Consider the following 17017-nt stretch of genomic DNA (forward strand, 5'->3'; position numbering starts at 1 on the left):
TTTTTTATATGCGGAACATTTTGAAATTCAAGCAAGAGAATTTGAAAAAAAATATATGGAGAGAGACGGGAGGGGGCGGTCGAAGAAAAATGAAAATAAAAAGTGGAGCGACAAATTGATAGTTTGCTTTTGTTTTTCCATTTTTTTACCCACTTTTGCTTCGTATTGGTTTTTTTTCCCCTCTCTTTTTTGTGTTAGAGAGAAATTGCACGAAACGTGAGGCACGTCCTGTCATCCGAAGCGCAAAAAAACTGGAATAAAAAAGGAGAGGATGAACGTTGGAACGAAAGAGGACTCGGGGGCCAGTCGTAAATTCCCTTCCCGTTTTATGTTGTAAAAGTCTGTATACAAAATATTGCTCGATGTTTCGCTCGAGTTTCAGAAGAGAAACATAGCTAAAGGGGCAGCGCAGCGGGAGGTCGGGAAAAAGAGCGATTTGCACGAGTAATCCAACTTTGACAATCCGTAATTTAACGGGGGGCAAGAATACATATAGAAAAAAGCGATAGAAATGGAGGAACGTGGATAAAATCGATCGCACGGCGGAAGACAATTAGTTTACAAGGCAAGAAAACTAGGATGAAAGCTCCCGAGTGGCCTGGAGCTGTACCTCGCCAAAATCGTTATTCGCGGTTGACCAAAAAACCTCCCGCGCACAAGGGTCGAGGGAACACAAATCGTAAAGTGTTTTACGATTTGTTTTGTTTGCTCCGAACTCATTTGCCACCGAGTTTAACGTTTAAACGATCAAACGTGTCAGGAGAATTCACTGCGAGAAGGGAGAAGCAAAAAGTCGTGGTTCGGGAGTCGAATTGGTCATTAATCTCTGGGAAAAAATTCATTACGAATCAACGAAAAACTAAAACTTTTCCTGCTTTCTTTCCAACACTCGAATTATTTTGAGCATACGCCATAGCAACTTGTTGTAAACAAATTACATTGTACAATGCGGAGTACGACAGAGAACTCGGAAAATTAATTAAATCCGGATATTACGAAATAACTGGTAAAGCAAGAGGGAGAAAAGCTAAATGCCTTCAACAGAGTCATCGTGTACTCGATGGAAGAGACGTACACGCCCAGGATAAGGCCAGGACACGAGGCAACCAAATTCATCTTGTACAGGATGTTTTAAAATGAGTTTAAGTAACTGACAAGCGTGGAAGAATCACAAATTTGTAAAAATATAAAAACTTTTGAATTCAGTGCACAGCTTCCCGTGAGTTTTACTGATGACGAATGAATTAAAGAATAAAAATTACATAACGAAGCAAACGTACCTGGGGGAGAGCACACGTATCAAGGGACTCGAGACAAGTATATCGAGAGCTGCGACTCTCTTCGGTTTGCTCGAGTCTCACTCGAGTATCCTCGTATCCGAATAAAGTAAATTTCGGTCGTGGAAGTAAAAATTTTTAGACGTTTTACCCAATTTGATAAATTTTTATTTAAAAAATATGACGTGCATGGTTTTTAAATTGAAAATCGACGAAGGAACTTTTTAAAGAATTTTGAATCCTAATTTTGTAATGGAATTCAATATCGGGTTATTAATACTTACCTTTTCCCATCGGACGTTAACGAAATATGAATCTTTGCGACAACTCAGGAAATAACAGTACGTAACTGAAATACACGTGTATCAGGGAGCTGAAACTGGTGAGATTTAATTAAGAGAGTGCTGTGAGGTGGTACGAGATACAGAAATGAACAATAAAACGTGAACGCATCGTCTTCAAATTTAACGACATCGTTGCAACAGAAAATTCAGTAAATTCTTTACGTGGAAAATGTCCAAGAATAAAATGATTGCAAATGTTACGAGTTCGTTTCGATGTAACTGAAATACAATGAAATCTCAGTGGAGATCGTAAAAAAGATTAATAAGAATGAAAGTGCGAGATGGAGACGAATGAAAAAGAAGAATCGAAAATGAAATACTGTTTTTTTGAACTTTTCTTATCCGCTCGTCCATCCCGTCGAGTAAATCGACCAGGTGGAAGAATTTACGACGAATCGAATTCCGACGATACGAATGAACAATTCAGAACTTGTCTCAAGTTTTGTTCTAAAACTTTCTCTCGAATGGGGGCCAAAAACGAGTACAAAGAAGTTGAAAAATGTTGTGATAAAATCAATTTCACAATCTTCGTGTGATTCACGATTTCAACGAAATTTATTACTCGATTTTTCATCAACTGAGTACATGCTTGACGGATTGCTGTTATTCGAACTAAGCTGCTACGAGCGAAACCGTTTGGTAATGAAATAAAGCAAACATCATTGATTAAAGGCATTAAAAATAATATAAAAAATGATTTATTCAACATAAAATATTATTATTCATGACTTGACTCGAGTTTCAATGAAATCTGAATTTTTCGAAATTTACCAAGACCAATTCCCTTTTTTCATTACCTCCTACATTCTAGACTTGCTAAAAACGAATTAAATGCTCATACACATTTTGAAAGACCAGCTGTCGTTGTGATATTTTAGAGTAAAATTACTTCAGCATCGTAATTTGATTTGAGCTTCAACACGAGACGTAGGCCACGTGCAACGTCGTAGCGACGACAATAAACAGCCGTTAATGCGACACAATGCTACTTCATGACGAGCAAAAGATCCAAGTTCTGCCTTAATTTATTATTCATCGGTTGATTTTCAGTGGAGCGCGTGGTTATTCAAGTGTTCGACGATAGCTTCAAGCACATTCGCGCATGTGACAAGTTTCTACGCAATACTACTGAAAATATTTGGAAAGAATGTAAAAGAAAAGTGAAAAAACAAATAATTAATGATACCTAATTGTCATAAAACTAGAGGCACAGTGAATACTTTCAATGTTGCAACAATTTTACATTATCGAGAGAAAATACTAATTTGTCAATTCCATCTTGATGTCTTCTATCGCTAAAATCATTTGAATTCGATATATATTAGTAAATAACGAGAAAAATTTAACTAATTTTATTTCTTCACGACAGCACGCTCGATAAACAGTCGAGAATCTGGTAACAGCTGCAACGATAATTATTTTGCAACGTGTTATTGGTGAAGAATATTTCTCAGTTGACATCCCAACAATTTATGGAAAAAAAACATGAACAGTTTCTTAGCTACCAAGATAAGTCACACAGAAAACTTTTTCTTCTGTTCTCCTTTAGAAAATCTTTAATTAATGTTCACTCTAGATATATTTCCTAGTGAAGCTTGATTAAAAGACACCCAGAGTTATTGCAAAACTCTGGGTGTTGTTAACATTTTTTCAGGTCGATTGATGAATGTTTTCACTTGAATTTTCACTCTAATTGTGTTAAAATACATTTCTGGAAACATACACATTTTCAAAAGAAATTCACTCAAGACAAACTTTATCAATTTACTTAAGAAAATCTTCCTGCATTGACAATTTTGAACATATTAAATATTACTCGTTTGAAATTAGCATTGCAAAGAATCAAGGTAAAATAAACAAGAAACGATGCAATGTTTTTTCTAACCTCAATAGATGACAATCAAAAACTCGCAGAGTTTAGTTGATTCCTTCATTTGAGTCTGTATCCATGACACAAGAATAACTATGCAAATTCTTTTTTCATTCCCTTACATATTTTGCAAATTCCTGCACCATGTTTTGTAGTAAGAATAACAAAAACGAAAATGAATGCTTTACTGAGCAATTAACTAGTGCAAGAAAAATGAATATTTTCCGGCTTAGCAGCTAAATGTAAACATATAAATGGAAAATATAGTCGATAATAACAATTGAACAGTACGTATAATCGCCCGTGTATATATGTATATACATGGAAAACTAACCTTGATCTATGAGACGAAGAGCGTTTGGCCATTTTTGTGCATCGAGACCCAATTTTTCTTGCAACAATTCCCGCACGTACTCGCCGGCTTTGTCAACTTGATGGTCTTTATCATCGCGTTCTTTTTCCAAAGGAATTCGAGGTTTGCCACCATCGCCGCTCTCGTCCATTTGATACTTATTGTACTCGCCGTTGCTCGATCGCTCAGCCATCTTGACTTATCACTCTGGAGATGTATAGTTAATAATGTAAAAATTGTCAGCACACGCGCACAAACAAATTTCTCAATGTCGTCAAGGAACAGCACGTATTCTGCAATTTATTTAATTACGATATCAAATCGCAGGATAAAGATAAAAAAAGAACGCTCTTTGCGTCCTAAAAGTAACAAGTATGGCGGGCACTGAACGGCGTCGCTCAGCTCGACACAGCACAGCGCACAGCACGAGACTCGCGGGTGGTCTGCGCAACACTGGCGCGCAAGTCGCCGGACGGACTCGACGTGCTCAGCCTGCACAATCAGTGTCGTATACTCATGTAACGCGAGCTGTGATTTGCTCCTTTATACAAATCTCCCTCCAATCAAATAATCGGACTGAATATTTGGAGGGAAAAAACGAGCAACACTAATGTAAACAAAGGACTCGAGCAATGCTTTCTTTGTTGATAAACGTGTGTATCCAATCGTCATATGGTGAAATCATTTATTCTGGTCACACGGCAAACAGTTTTATTGTCTATCGAATAAACCATTCTAAAAACGAATAAGAAACAAACGTATTTGTCCGTTTGTACGTGTCAAGTGTTTTTATGTTGTGTTTTGTGCATCAGTATACGTATCAATTACGATATTTCCGGATTGGATTGACGGATCATCTCACAACAAGAACCAACGAAAAGAAGGTAAAAATCGTAAAAACATACTCTAAAATCAGATACTCTACCCAACCTGTTTCGTCGTGTAAACAGTTCATCAAGAGAAATAATTGAAAACTGTTTTTTCAAGTCTACGAGTCCAGTAAAGTTCCGTACAAACATTCCAGTCTCCACCATGTTTTTCGCGACAATTACACGTCACAAAACCCAAAATTTGAAAATAAGAAATCTCGTATGACACATAACGCGCCTCGGTCATCGTTTCCATACAATGATTCGTTCACTTTTAAAAGCAATATTTCTGCACGACCTGGATTCTGATTAATACGACAAGTCCGTATACTTATATATACGAACAATAATTTCGATGACAAACTGCTAATTCGTGTCTCGGCTCGACATCTCGAATATAATTGGGTTCCATTGGGCGATGACTGAAGATTGATAATAGGAGTAATTTGCAGTGACATTTTCGAAGCAAATTACATCCGATGTAGAATTTTCAATGCGAATAGCTAATCGCTCGAAGAACGAGTGGGGTGGGATAAAGGGCAGGAGAAAACGAGGGTTATTACGTCGCTTATGTTCAGCGCCATAACGTTCCAACGTATTATTAATACGGCGTGTCTTCCGGAAACTTGTAAAGGATGTCACGTTGCCCAACAATATGCGTAATAATTTGCGTCTCCAGAAACCAAAATGGCCGCTGACATATTGTTCTCTTCTCTCTCTCTCTCTCTCTCTCTCTCTCTCTCAACACAATAGGCTATAGAATTTTAACTCCGAGTGGAACACGAATTTCAAAACTTCAGGAAACCCTTCTCGGCAGCATTAACTCTCCGATTCTCGACAATCAATCCCGAAAACACACCGCTAACCTGGAAAACAATATTTCATTAAAAAAATTCCTTTTTTCCTGACATTCCTCGACGGACGGAATATCCCATGCAAAAATTCGCGCACAAAAGGCACAGGCAATGTACAATGGGCTTTCTGATCGACGAAAAAACGTCAGTAGCTGAATTTTGAATTTCGGAAGGTCAGGATGTTTGAAATGTTAGGCGAGAGGATAAAAACCGTGTAAATAAATGAGAGCCTCGGTCATTGATAAACGCAGGTATTACGGAAAGTGGTGTGTACGTCTTTCTTCTCGTGCAGCTTTGTGCGAGGCTGGGCATCCTAGCGGTGTCCGATGCAGTGAAATATTTCGGTCTTCGCGTGAATAAACGATGCCCGGAGATAAACTCGGACCTTTCGGTGCGGATTAAATATTGCAAACGTTGAAGCGTTTTCTTGCAAGGCGCAGCAGCGGCGTCTCTCCACTAAAAGTGGAGTATTGCTAATTAATTATTTTTCAATTCGTTCTTGCTGAGATATTCAAACGAAAATAAATCGGTGAGCGAACTTTTATGAATGAAAAATATGTTCTTTGTAAGAGAAGCTCCTCGTGCGGCAGGAGATTCGCTCTTTCGGAATAAAATTTAATTTTTCCATTCAAATAAACTCATCGAAATTCGAAGAGGCAAAAAATAATGAAATTTCTCCATTCCTAGGTACATTAACTTTCAAGGAGACAGCAGACAAGGATACATTGGATAGAGGAGTCGAAAACTCTTGGTGGCGTGTTACCCATAAAAGTTAAATATGAGAAAAATGCTTCACCAATGGAGGAGGCGCGCGCGGTTAGCATCGATTCCTGCAAGAACGATCGTACCTCGAAAACCCTGGGCATCAATATTATTTCATGAATCAGGAAGCACTTTCTCGTTCACGTAAGTTCCTCCTTTTTTCTATCTTCATTCCCTATTTATTCTGCTCTTTTCTCCTCCTCTCGATTTTTCTTCGTCTCATTCTTTTTTTATTCCTCTCTTTTAACTTTTTTATCTCCCATTTTTTCGACGATTTCTCTCTGACTCGCTCACGCTCTCTCTCTTATTCGCGGTCTCTCATCTCGCCATTCCGGTAAATATTTCAAGAGCACTCGTGTATACGAGTCGTGCTCTTCTCGCTTGCTCTCCTCTACGTGCTTTCCCAGCACAAGACTCGGCTGATCCTTGAAAAACTTGAAAAACTGCACGCCGCACTCTCCAGGGAATAATTCATGCCGATTGAGTCTCAGAGAGAAAATGATTTCTCGTATTATTGTTCCTCGGCGATCCCACGATGCTTCCAACCCCCCAAAAGTCCAAGATTATCTTTCGTTCCCTCCCCCTTTTCGCTCGATTCGTTCGAGCAACTCTCGGCAATGCCAATCACTCATTTGTCTCTTTAATTGCCCCAATATTCAGGCTCGTACGTCGTCGAGAAAAGGAGAATCCAGCACGGGACCTGGGAAAGGGAGCAGCAGCACCTCGAGGAGCAAAAAACTGCTCGTCGATGAACCTCGAAGGGCTCCCCAGCCTCGTCGAGTTTTCCTGGCAACGCTGGATTTAATACATTTGCAATTTTCATACGGGATTTTATTCCGCGCTGTGTGCTTTTCCACGCTGCCTCGAGCGCACCAGCTCTGTACGTTCTCACGTTTCGTACACCGAGAAAAATACCTCCGAGCAAACAACGCAGAGAGAGAGAGAGAGAGAGAAGCTTTGTCAAAAATAAATCATGATCCTGCCTCCTTTTTTAACGCATAAACAAAGATTCTTGTCATTGAAAGTACATTTTTTTCATTTGGATGATAAAAAACGTGCGGAGAACCCGGTAAAGTGCCAATTTCATGAAAGCACGCATGCTAAATTGCAGGTTGATACTTCCAAATTTTGATCTCCGGCAATTTCGCTCTCGCAGATTTAAAAAAATATTTGCTCATTCAATCGAGTCCATTGTTGTGCGCGAAAATCCTGTAGATTCGATCATTTTTTCGCACTCAAACCTGAACGGTTTTGTTTATTCAATTAAAACATGCAGGTTCATCGTACCCGGAACAACTGAATCGACCCAGTCGAACAGTTGGTTCGAAAAACGAAAATTATTTATTTACTCACGCATACTTTCAGGCTGCTTCGATCTCAATCACGGAGTTGACGAATCGTTGATCGTTCCGACGAGCAGATGCATCCAGTGAGGAAAATTCGAGGAAAATTCTGCTTCCTGCGCCAAATTGGGTGCCCAACGTTCGGAAAATCAACAAGTTTTGTTAAAACGTTGCAGTAAACCCGGATGGAGTGGAAAGTTTCGTTACAGAATGGAAGAATCGTTACAAAACCGTGTGCACATTGCACGTGCTCCAAAACGGAATTATTCGAAATTGGTGAAGAAAGCGATTTTTGAAGAAACATACGCAAGCCTCCGTCCAACTTTTCCGGTATTCCGAATATCAACATTTTCGTTTCTGAACGCGAAAGGGCAGCAGAGCGCGCGAGGAGTAGAGACAGATTCTCTTTGATATTGCAGCCGCTATAGCTCATCGCCGGTGCTCAAACACACACCCGGAAATTCAGTGTACACGTGCAAGTATATGTTTAGACATGCATATGTATACATGAACTCGTCCATTATCACGATACGCTCGGCTTAATCCGAATGCAGATATAGAGACATAAATCCGACTTTGAGTCGCTGCGAGGAGCTTTCGCGTTTGCTTAGTGAATAATGAATTCCGTGAAAAGTCACTCTCGAGACGATCTGAAAATCCATTCGGCAACAATCATACTAATATTAGTAAAAAGTACGAGTTTCACGTTTTCATAACATTGCGCTGGAGAGCGATGAACGGCGGAGCTTCATCGCTCCCAGGTGGAAGGGAATCAATAATTCCTTCATGTTTTTCAATCTCTCCGCCCGATTAATCAGCTGTCTCGATTAACTTGACGCGATGTTTCGTAATTGAAACGGAAGTTGGCATTTACGTGAAGCTTCGAGTACCCGTCAAAGGGCTCGAAAGAGAAAGAAAAATCCTAAAATAAAGAAGATAAAAGGTTGGAGGCTGCGAGTGGTTTTGCTCCCAGTTCCAAGACCTTTTTCCGCGGTGCAATTCCCACTTTTCCGTTACAAGCGCACTCTCCCAAGGGCCTGGATACACAGTGCACTTCGTCCTCGATATAATAGTATGTCAATACAGCCGCGGTGAGCCTCGTCGAGCTTGAGTAAGGTACTCGGACCTGGCGGTACACATAAAGCACCGGATCGTCTCATCGGTGAGACGCGCAACGATCGAGGAAGCAACGAGGAGTGAAAACTCTCACATCCCTGAGGAAAATTCACTCAACACAGTGATACTCGTTCGAAAAGAGAATTCTCTTATTTCGAAGACTCCTGGATCGTCGTTCTTAATTTGAGAAGTTGATTTAACTCTTTTCGTCGTTGAAAGTATTCGATGGACTTTCATGGAATTCGAGTCGAGAAAACGGCGATTTTGGTGGCCGAAATCGTCATTTTCCTTCGCAATATTTTTCGTGTTTGCTCAAACCGTTGCTCACATTTGATTACTTCGATATTTCATTTGCATCGAATCCTTTATTCGAAGTGCAGAATGACTTCTCAAGCCAAGTGTAAAGTGGATGGATACAGATGGTTACCATTCCGCGATGTTGGGTCACAAAGGAGGGAGGGAAAGAGATCGAAAAAGTGGAAGAAAGAAAGGAAATTTTGGGGAATGGGTTTTGGCTCCGGGGGATGATGGGCGATGGTGCAGGCAACCGGAAGAGTTAAGAGGCGAGGTTAAAGGAGAAGTTTCTTATACGGGTTATCAGTAAATCCATACAATGGCTTTGCATTGAAGCGGATAATCGAATGTCCTCTCAGCTTCTTCTTCTTCTTCTTCTTCTTTTCCTTCTGGCCCATCCTTTTTTCCACGTTTCTTTTCTTCTCTCTGTATCGAATTTTATCGAATTGTGACGTCAATTCTTTTATCCATATCTTTGTATACAGGGTGCCCGGATATTTTCATCGAGAATCTCTTCGTCCCGCGATGGAAGTCGTTTGGAAAGAGAATCTTTGTATTCATGAGCGAGGGAAGCAATTTGGCTGGTTCCGCTCACTCTTTCGAGATAATTCACCAAGAAAACAACAAAATTCAGCGTTCTGATGCAAGGAATCGGTCGCCATTCCTCAAGGCTCTCGGAACATCGACGATTCGAGTAAACTATCGGAAGCTGGAAGGAAATTTAAGAAGGCAGTGAGTAAACAGCACTCCGGGCTCTTCAACGTCGCTTAAGTACACGATTTCCATGTGCCACGTGCTCGGATCCAAGGGAATTTGCTTCGCAACGTTTTTACGACTTGCTGCGCCGGACACGAGCACTCCGAAATTTGTGGACATCGGTCTCTACTTGTTATACACTCGCATCCTTCCGTTCTGTGTGCTCAAACCACTGTTTGGATGCATAGAACGACCCATCGGCGTATACGTGTTCAAATGCATTTGGGTACAGTGGAAGTTTCACACCGGGTTTGAGGGATCGCGGATGCCTCGAGTCGATCGTTGCCTGGAGTCGTCGAAAGCCAAAATCAAAAATATTTCCGAGAGTAAATCGCTCGGAGTCGTCAATTCACAACGAACTCCCCGAGTGACGTTGAACCACGCGAGCACGCAGTTGCTGCTGCGACTCCCAATAACTAAGGCTTAACTGTAGTGAGTAAAGTTCCGATGCACAAGTCTAACTGACCCTCTCGCCAAGGTTCTATGTTACCTCGGCTATCTCGCGGTTTACAGCTTGCAGTTGACGGCGGTATAAACGTGTACCATTACGTGTACGCGAGAAATCCGACAGAAAGACAGCCAATTATATTATATACATGCACACACACATACACACACGTGGAGCATTTCCGAAGCATAAATGCACCAACTTCGACAGTAAACTCACGTGGTTGTTTTTCAAAAGGAAAAAAATCAGGAGATTGCTTCACCCGAGTTTGTGACGTTTTTTTACTTCGTTAAACGTTTGAAAAATCGAATTGCCAAGTGCAGAGTGATCGACTAATCGTTGTCCAATTGAACTGATTTCTTTTGTGTCGAAAAACTCAGTCGACGAATAGCGTCGGCGAGAATCCGAGGTCCAACGACCCTCAAAATCTTCTGATTACTCTCTCAATCCTCGCTTTCCGTCATTTAATGGTACAGCCCCAAACAAGCTCGTCAAAACTACTCATCTGTAAACCTTTCCATAGAGATTGTTTGTGAACGAAGATTTCCATGACGTTTGGAATCTAAGTCGAAATAACACAAACCACAAGTAAACGCATCTCCGAGCATCGCGTCTTGACGAGTCAGTTTGCATTTCATGGACCACCTGGTTCGGTCTCTTAGGTTTATGTGCGTTGCTGGACCAGGAGAGCGTTCGGTAAGCCTTCTTGTTGGAAATATGAGATTAGCACGAAGCTGCTATAGTTACGACTCAACAATCCGAGCCCCTCCCCGACGTTCCGCTCTTCAACGATCTTGTCCCGCTCCGCTGATGTTCTCTGTCGAGCGTACGTAACTATACGTAACTATCTTCTACTTCGCCAATGACCCTCGTTGCTTCAATAGCTCCTCCAATGGGCTTTATTGCTCCAGATAATATTCCATACAAATATGTTTCCTCTGTTATGTCCCTGATATACTAGGCACTAAATGATTAGTGCTACGTGCGTTGGTGGCTCCCAGAGCGACATTTTATTCTCCTGTGCACCAGGTCCATTGCCTCTCATAATTAAATATCTTTACTTCGATACTCTCGCAGAATAATGGCTCGGACTCTGCTTTCGGAGCTGCAATCAGAAGAGACATTCGGTCAAATAACTTTTTGTTGGATCCACCATATTCGTGGAGAAATGAACGAAGCTCCGTGGAGCCCCACGATGAAATCATGGTCGAATCATCTCAATTCATTTTGTTTAAATATTTAGCTCTTTAATTTGACTTTTTATAAAAAAATTCTTCGAGTAGCTCCAGCTTAAGCAGACGTCGGAGTGTCCGTTTTCTTGTGACTTTTACACGTTTTTCGATTGATAAGATTTTTGAAAAATCTATGCGAATAAGGATTTCTTCGTACTTCCGTTTAATTCCGCAATTCCATTAAATTACTTTGGAGTCCCAAAAAAATTCGAAGAATCGAGTAATTGCAACAATGCGATCTCGAGTCTCGTGGAAAATTTCGAAAGAAAAAGAGGCTGTTATCTCATGAAGAATGCTTCGCCAGAGTTTGGAGAATCATCGAGTTCGATAATTAAAATCGCCTGCTTATGGAACGAGGTTAATAAATGAAATGGAAGAAGCGGGAAAGAGACGAGGAGAGAGGGAGATAGAAGGAGGATGAACTCGAGGTATTGCGTAATTTTCTCTTCTAGCTCCCTCAGGTGGATAAAACATCTACAGGCACACATAAGAGAAAGATAAGAAAAAGGTGGAAAAAGTAAGTAGAGGAAAGAAGAACGAGAGCAATTGGATGAGAGCTTTGTGTACATGTATAGGTGCTTGGATGAATAAACTGTTGGGAACACTCTTCTCGGTGCGGTGAAAAAACCGCTGGAGTTGAACACGACCCAGGGTGGCTGGTCGGTTTCTTCGTGTTTCCATGGGCGAGCTAACGTCAAGTCGGAAGTTTCGTTCCTCCGAAAAAAGGCTTTTGACGAGGCTGCGCGGGCGTGCGCGTGTATTTTATTTCCATGCGAGAGTTATTTTCACTCGAGGATGCCCAACAATTTATACGCCGATGAAGAAAATAAAGTGGAAACTCAAAATGAATCTCCCCGCAGCGCACTCTTGCTCTTTATTTTTTATTCCGTGCCACGAATCCTGATCCAGCCAAGATTCCATTTTTCCGGAACAAATCGAATGCTCCAAAAGCTTGTTACCGAAAAAGAGAGACGCGCCCTCTCATACGGAATCGCCCATACATACAGACATCGCGCGCGTTGTCGGACGTGATGCAACTACATCGTCGGCGATGCACGACGCGAGCAACGTGACGCCCTAGCGTTTTCCAATGCCGCCCCGCTTCCCCGGTGCTCGTGCTGCTCCTCTCGCGCAACTGAAACTCCATATATCACGGGCGCCCTCGTACGTGTACAACCTACTGCATCATCTCGAGGTCTGCACGCCGATGTACGACAAAAGAAGAGCTTTTCCTCAACGAAAGGGAGAAGAATGAGGGAAGGAAAGGAAAAAGAAAAGCAACGCGCGGAAAGAGCGAGGAGAGGGTCGGAGGGGCGGCCGGTGGAAGGCACGCGACGAATAGCCCCTTTTTCCATCGGCGTCTACCTTCGCCAGGAGCCATTTCTTCCGACAATGCCTGCTCGCGAAATAGTTGGTCAAAAATAATGAAATTTTTCCTCTACACACTCCGACGCTGCTCGTATCGTTGCATCAGTTTTTTACCGGTCAAATCGATTCGGTCTCGCGCCACTCGAAAGGCCCGATTTCTCGCTCGTCTTGAAAGAGTGCATGGCGGAGCTGCGAGCGACTGAATCGATGCTGGGAAAGCAGCGAGTCGCGACTTCGGTGGAAAAGCAACTGCACAGGGTTTCGAACGACCTTGAACGACTCCGGGGACTCTAATGAATTCATAAAGCCAGGGAGATGGGGAAATAAGTTTGAAGGCTGGGTGGAAAAGTGGAGTGCGAAAATCCACAGCTCCTCCTTCCAAACTCCTCGTTTTCGCGCCTCACACGCTTCTCCCCTTACTCCCTTCCGTCCACCGCGCGTTCACTTTTCGCGCTGTGGAATTTATCTTTTTTCCCCGTTTTCGCCTTTCCCTTCAACCCTCTCGGTCCCTCCCAGCCTCCCCACAATCGCGCTTTTCAGAGGCACACATGCGAGCGGAAGCTCGCAGCAACGAGACGTCTCTGCTGCCTCCCCGCCGTGCCCCGCGGCCCTTCGCCTTCTCTCCCTGTACCGGTTGCTGTCCCCGAGTCCTCTGCGCGCTTCCGCGCCTCGATGCCGCTCGCCTCGTATATATTTACGTGGGGAATTTCACGTGTAATCGGACCTTCCTCCGCTCCGTGCTTTCACGTCAATTTACCTCGCGCGCTTCCTTTGATATTATCGGGTCTGACAAACCCTCCGACCGCGTTCAACAGATTCGGTTTGAACTTTCGATTCTCTCACCGATTCCGGAGACACTTTTCACTCGGAATCGCCCGAAGCGCGTCACACAGAACCGAGGAAAAATAACGAAATTCAATTCCGGACTCGAGCCCCATACGAAATGCAAATATTGTTATAAAAATTCGCTTTTTTTTATAGGGTTTCAAGAGCGGAGGAAAAAAACAACAAACATACATATTTCATATGGCGCAATGTGCTCGGAAATTTCATCTCGAAACCTGCGCGTCCGCAGGATGCATCGATATCGAAACTTTCACTCTCGTAAAAAGTCATGAATGGACTTTGCCGGAATTCACAAAGTATCGAAAAGTCATAATGGAAGAGGAGAATCTCGTTGAGAAATATTGATGAGATGGTAAGTATGCATGAGGAAAGGGGTACGAAGACGAAATGTGTTAATCGTGAAATCCATGAGAGGATCCTCCGCATCGGAAATTCTCTCTGTGAAAAATATCATTTTTATTTTGATGCATCGGAAATGTTCTCCCGCGGTTCTTCCCTCTTTTTTCATCGGTTAATTCGACCCGCTGAATTACACGCACACGCGCGCGCGCACATATAAATCGCAATGGTGCAAGAACGGCGCGAATTTTGCAGTTTAACCCCCGAATTTGGGGCCTTTTGTTTCTCGATATATTTCCAGCCGTTTATCGGCTCGGGTCTCCCCCGCGAGTCTATGGAGAAACAATATTGCTGCACGAACGAAAAGAGGCATGCGGCGATGCTCCACGGAAACTAGTGCAGCCGTTAAGGCTCCGGAAACTCTCTAGAGCAATCTAATTTTGAGAGGTGAAAAGGTAATGGCTGCAGCAGCAGAGAGAGAGAGAGAGAAAAAGCGATTAGATTAAATTAGATTGGGGGGAAGGGAAAATGGAAGGAAAAGTCAGAAGAGTGAAAACCAAGCGAAATTGAAGGACCCTTAAAGTAAGAGATCAAGGGAGAGGTATGAAGAGTAAAGGGAAAGAAAAATCAAACGAACAATGCCAGAAATAAAGCATAAAACGGGGGGAAGAAGGACGGAAGTGAGGAAAATAGAGCGAGGGAGATAGAAAGGTAAGAGAAAAGACCGATAGACATGAATATTTGAAGAATTCAGTATCCATAGGTCCATATTGGAGTGTAATCCCCTGACTCTCTCTCTCTCTCTCTCTCTCTCTCTCTCTCTCTCTCTCTCTCTCTCTCTCTCTCTCTCTCTCTTATCTCATCTGCGCGGGCGTCGAACGGAGGTAGGAGAAAACGAGATTCTAAAAGTACATGGAGTTGATTTTAAGAGCGAACATTTGGCCCTTTCACCTATGCCCAACTGCACAGGTCAACAGAAGCCCATCACTCACATTATTATTTCAGTCCTACACGTACATGTGTTCGCGGATCTTGTGCTCTTTTTTCTTATTTTTATTTTTTACTTCCTTTACAGAAATACAAACGACTCGAGGAGAACGAAAGGTATTTCGAAGTAGCCAACAATAGAATGGGTGCCAGAAGAACATCCGGCCAAATGCATCTTCCATTTGAACTGCGTGCAAGCTTCCACACCTGATGGGAACAGAGTGCAAAATGCCAAAAGGGTAAAAACTTGATTTTCTAAATCTCTCACTATTCAAATTATTTTCCGGAACCATTTGCTAGTTTCGCGAATCGATGAGACTGAAAAAAGCAATTTTGGATTTTTAAACTCAAGTGCAACGAATTGGACACGATCCTACGCTGTTGCAGATTCTTACCAAAAGGACCCCGAAGGCGAGGAAAAAAGCACCGAGGAATCGGAGCACGGGACGTTTTGGGACTCCTCTTTTTTGAGCTTTTAAAGCTCGCCTATGAGGCCTTCCTTGCTCAATCTACTTCGTCTCATAACTGCTGGAAGAATCTCTCATTTAACGCGTTGAAACTCTGTTGAATGAGCGAAGGGTTTTTTGTGTTCATCTTGTAACTGCTAGTGTCCGTACAGCATCGTCAGAAATTTTATCTTCAGGACGTTTTAATCCCTCGTGCTAGAGAATGTTTTTTACGTCCTTCTTTTTTAATCGTTTTAACAAGTTTTTCCTCATTTTTTAGGCCGCTTTCATTCGAGACTCTTCAACCAGCATGGGGCGAGGAAACGCGGCTCAAAAACAGGCAGAATCTCCTTTTTTCGTTGCGGACTTTGGAAACATGTTCTACGAAACTGCTGAATTTTTGGGACAGCAGTGGAATCGTGGATGAACGTTTTCCTCCCCTACCACCTAAAATTACAACCAAAACTACAGCCACCTCGAAATCACATTCGTTTCTATTTGCGGGCATCGCGTCAATCATTTTTTATTTCAAAATGCCCTTCGTAATTTTCGTAAATTCGAGGGTTTTTGCGCTCTCATTTTTAGCTACGACTCATGCACTGGCTTCAAATTCCACACGCTTTTCTCTGGACGATTTCCAGCCCGTGGAATTTTTTAATGATTAATTTCATAGTTTTATTCCCGTCGTTAATTTCCCAAAACTTTCGTCTCCGAAACCTCAAAATTCAGGATCCCAAAGAAACGAATTTTGTTTTGTCGAATCGAAAAGCCCTGTAAGTCTCTATTTTCGTGTGTTGAGAATTCGCAACAAAATTCAGCGAGCTCGGTCTCCATCGTTCTTTCTCTCCTGAGAAGCCGCGAGGAGCTCAGTTGGAATTTTAATCTAGGATTAATCCATTACTCTCGCTAGAAATAAATTCCCGGAGGTACCAAAGCATTAAAATAATTGTTATCTTAGACGGCTTTCTTCGTTGAGCGTTGTAACCATTCCGTTTACGGACATGAAAAAAGCTTAATCCCTCAACTTCCCGGCGCTTTGATCACACTGCAATCGCCCTAAAATTCTTCAACTTTTCAAAACAATTGTTATTAACCAAGTTCACGAGAGTTCAATTCATTTAAATCTCGTTTCAACCGATTTTCACACGAGCCGCATTTGCCGAAGGAACTTTCCTCTCGCAAGGCTCTTTTCAGAAAATACCATTTTCTCCATTCTTTTTTTCATCGAATTGCATAAAATGCACATTTTTAAGGGCGAATGTTATGAAATTTATATTTCTCCGATGATTTTACGTTCTTTGCCTATCTCGAAAGTGCGCACTGTTCAGACATTACTATGTAAATTTATTTCGGCGTCTTTGGCCTCGCCCGAAGGAAGCAGAGGAAGCGAGTGAGCGACCAGAATGCTCGGCTGGCCGGAGAGGCGTCGAAAAACGCATCTGAATATATATTCCGGAGTTTTGTCTTTTTTGCTTTTCGTTTGGAGGCTCTCGTTCGCGAATTCTTTATGACTT

At 42.2% G+C, this 17017-nt stretch overlaps 1 protein-coding gene and 1 long non-coding RNA gene across 7 annotated transcripts in view; one reads left to right on the forward strand and one right to left on the reverse strand.

The window, feature by feature from the left end:
• LOC122417140 (KH domain-containing, RNA-binding, signal transduction-associated protein 3-like) overlaps positions 1 to 4260 on the reverse strand; it is a 54697-nt gene extending 50437 nt beyond the window's left edge. For 3 of the 4 annotated variants that reach the window (XR_006262235.1, XM_043430415.1, XM_043430413.1), the window contains exon 1: positions 3826 to 4259. Coding sequence is in view for 3 of the 4 variants with exons in the window: in XM_043430415.1 (XP_043286350.1) it covers positions 3826 to 4036 (211 nt within the window). In the remaining variant the exon portion in view is untranslated. Of the gene's footprint in view, positions 1 to 3825 lie in introns of all 4 variants that reach the window. The other variant, XM_043430414.1, reaches the window with a different exon arrangement.
• A 73-nt stretch (positions 4261 to 4333) lies between these two features.
• Positions 4334 to 17011, forward strand: LOC122417141 (uncharacterized). 3 transcript variants are annotated; one of them, XR_006262237.1, is made up of 5 exons: positions 4334 to 4727; positions 6254 to 6472; positions 6989 to 7208; positions 15146 to 15296; positions 15445 to 17011. It is a non-coding gene; the product is annotated as an uncharacterized lncRNA (long non-coding RNA). The 3 variants fall into 3 exon arrangements; XR_006262238.1 differs by lacking the exons at positions 15146 to 15296; positions 15445 to 17011 and adding an exon at positions 7694 to 8098; XR_006262236.1 differs by lacking the exons at positions 15146 to 15296; positions 15445 to 17011 and having other exon boundaries at positions 6989 to 7343.
• Positions 17012 to 17017: the final 6 nt, after the last annotated feature.

The sequence above is a fragment of the Venturia canescens genome, chromosome 10 (assembly GCF_019457755.1).
Source record: "Venturia canescens isolate UGA chromosome 10, ASM1945775v1, whole genome shotgun sequence".
NCBI classification, from domain to species: Eukaryota; Metazoa; Arthropoda; class Insecta; order Hymenoptera; family Ichneumonidae; genus Venturia; species Venturia canescens.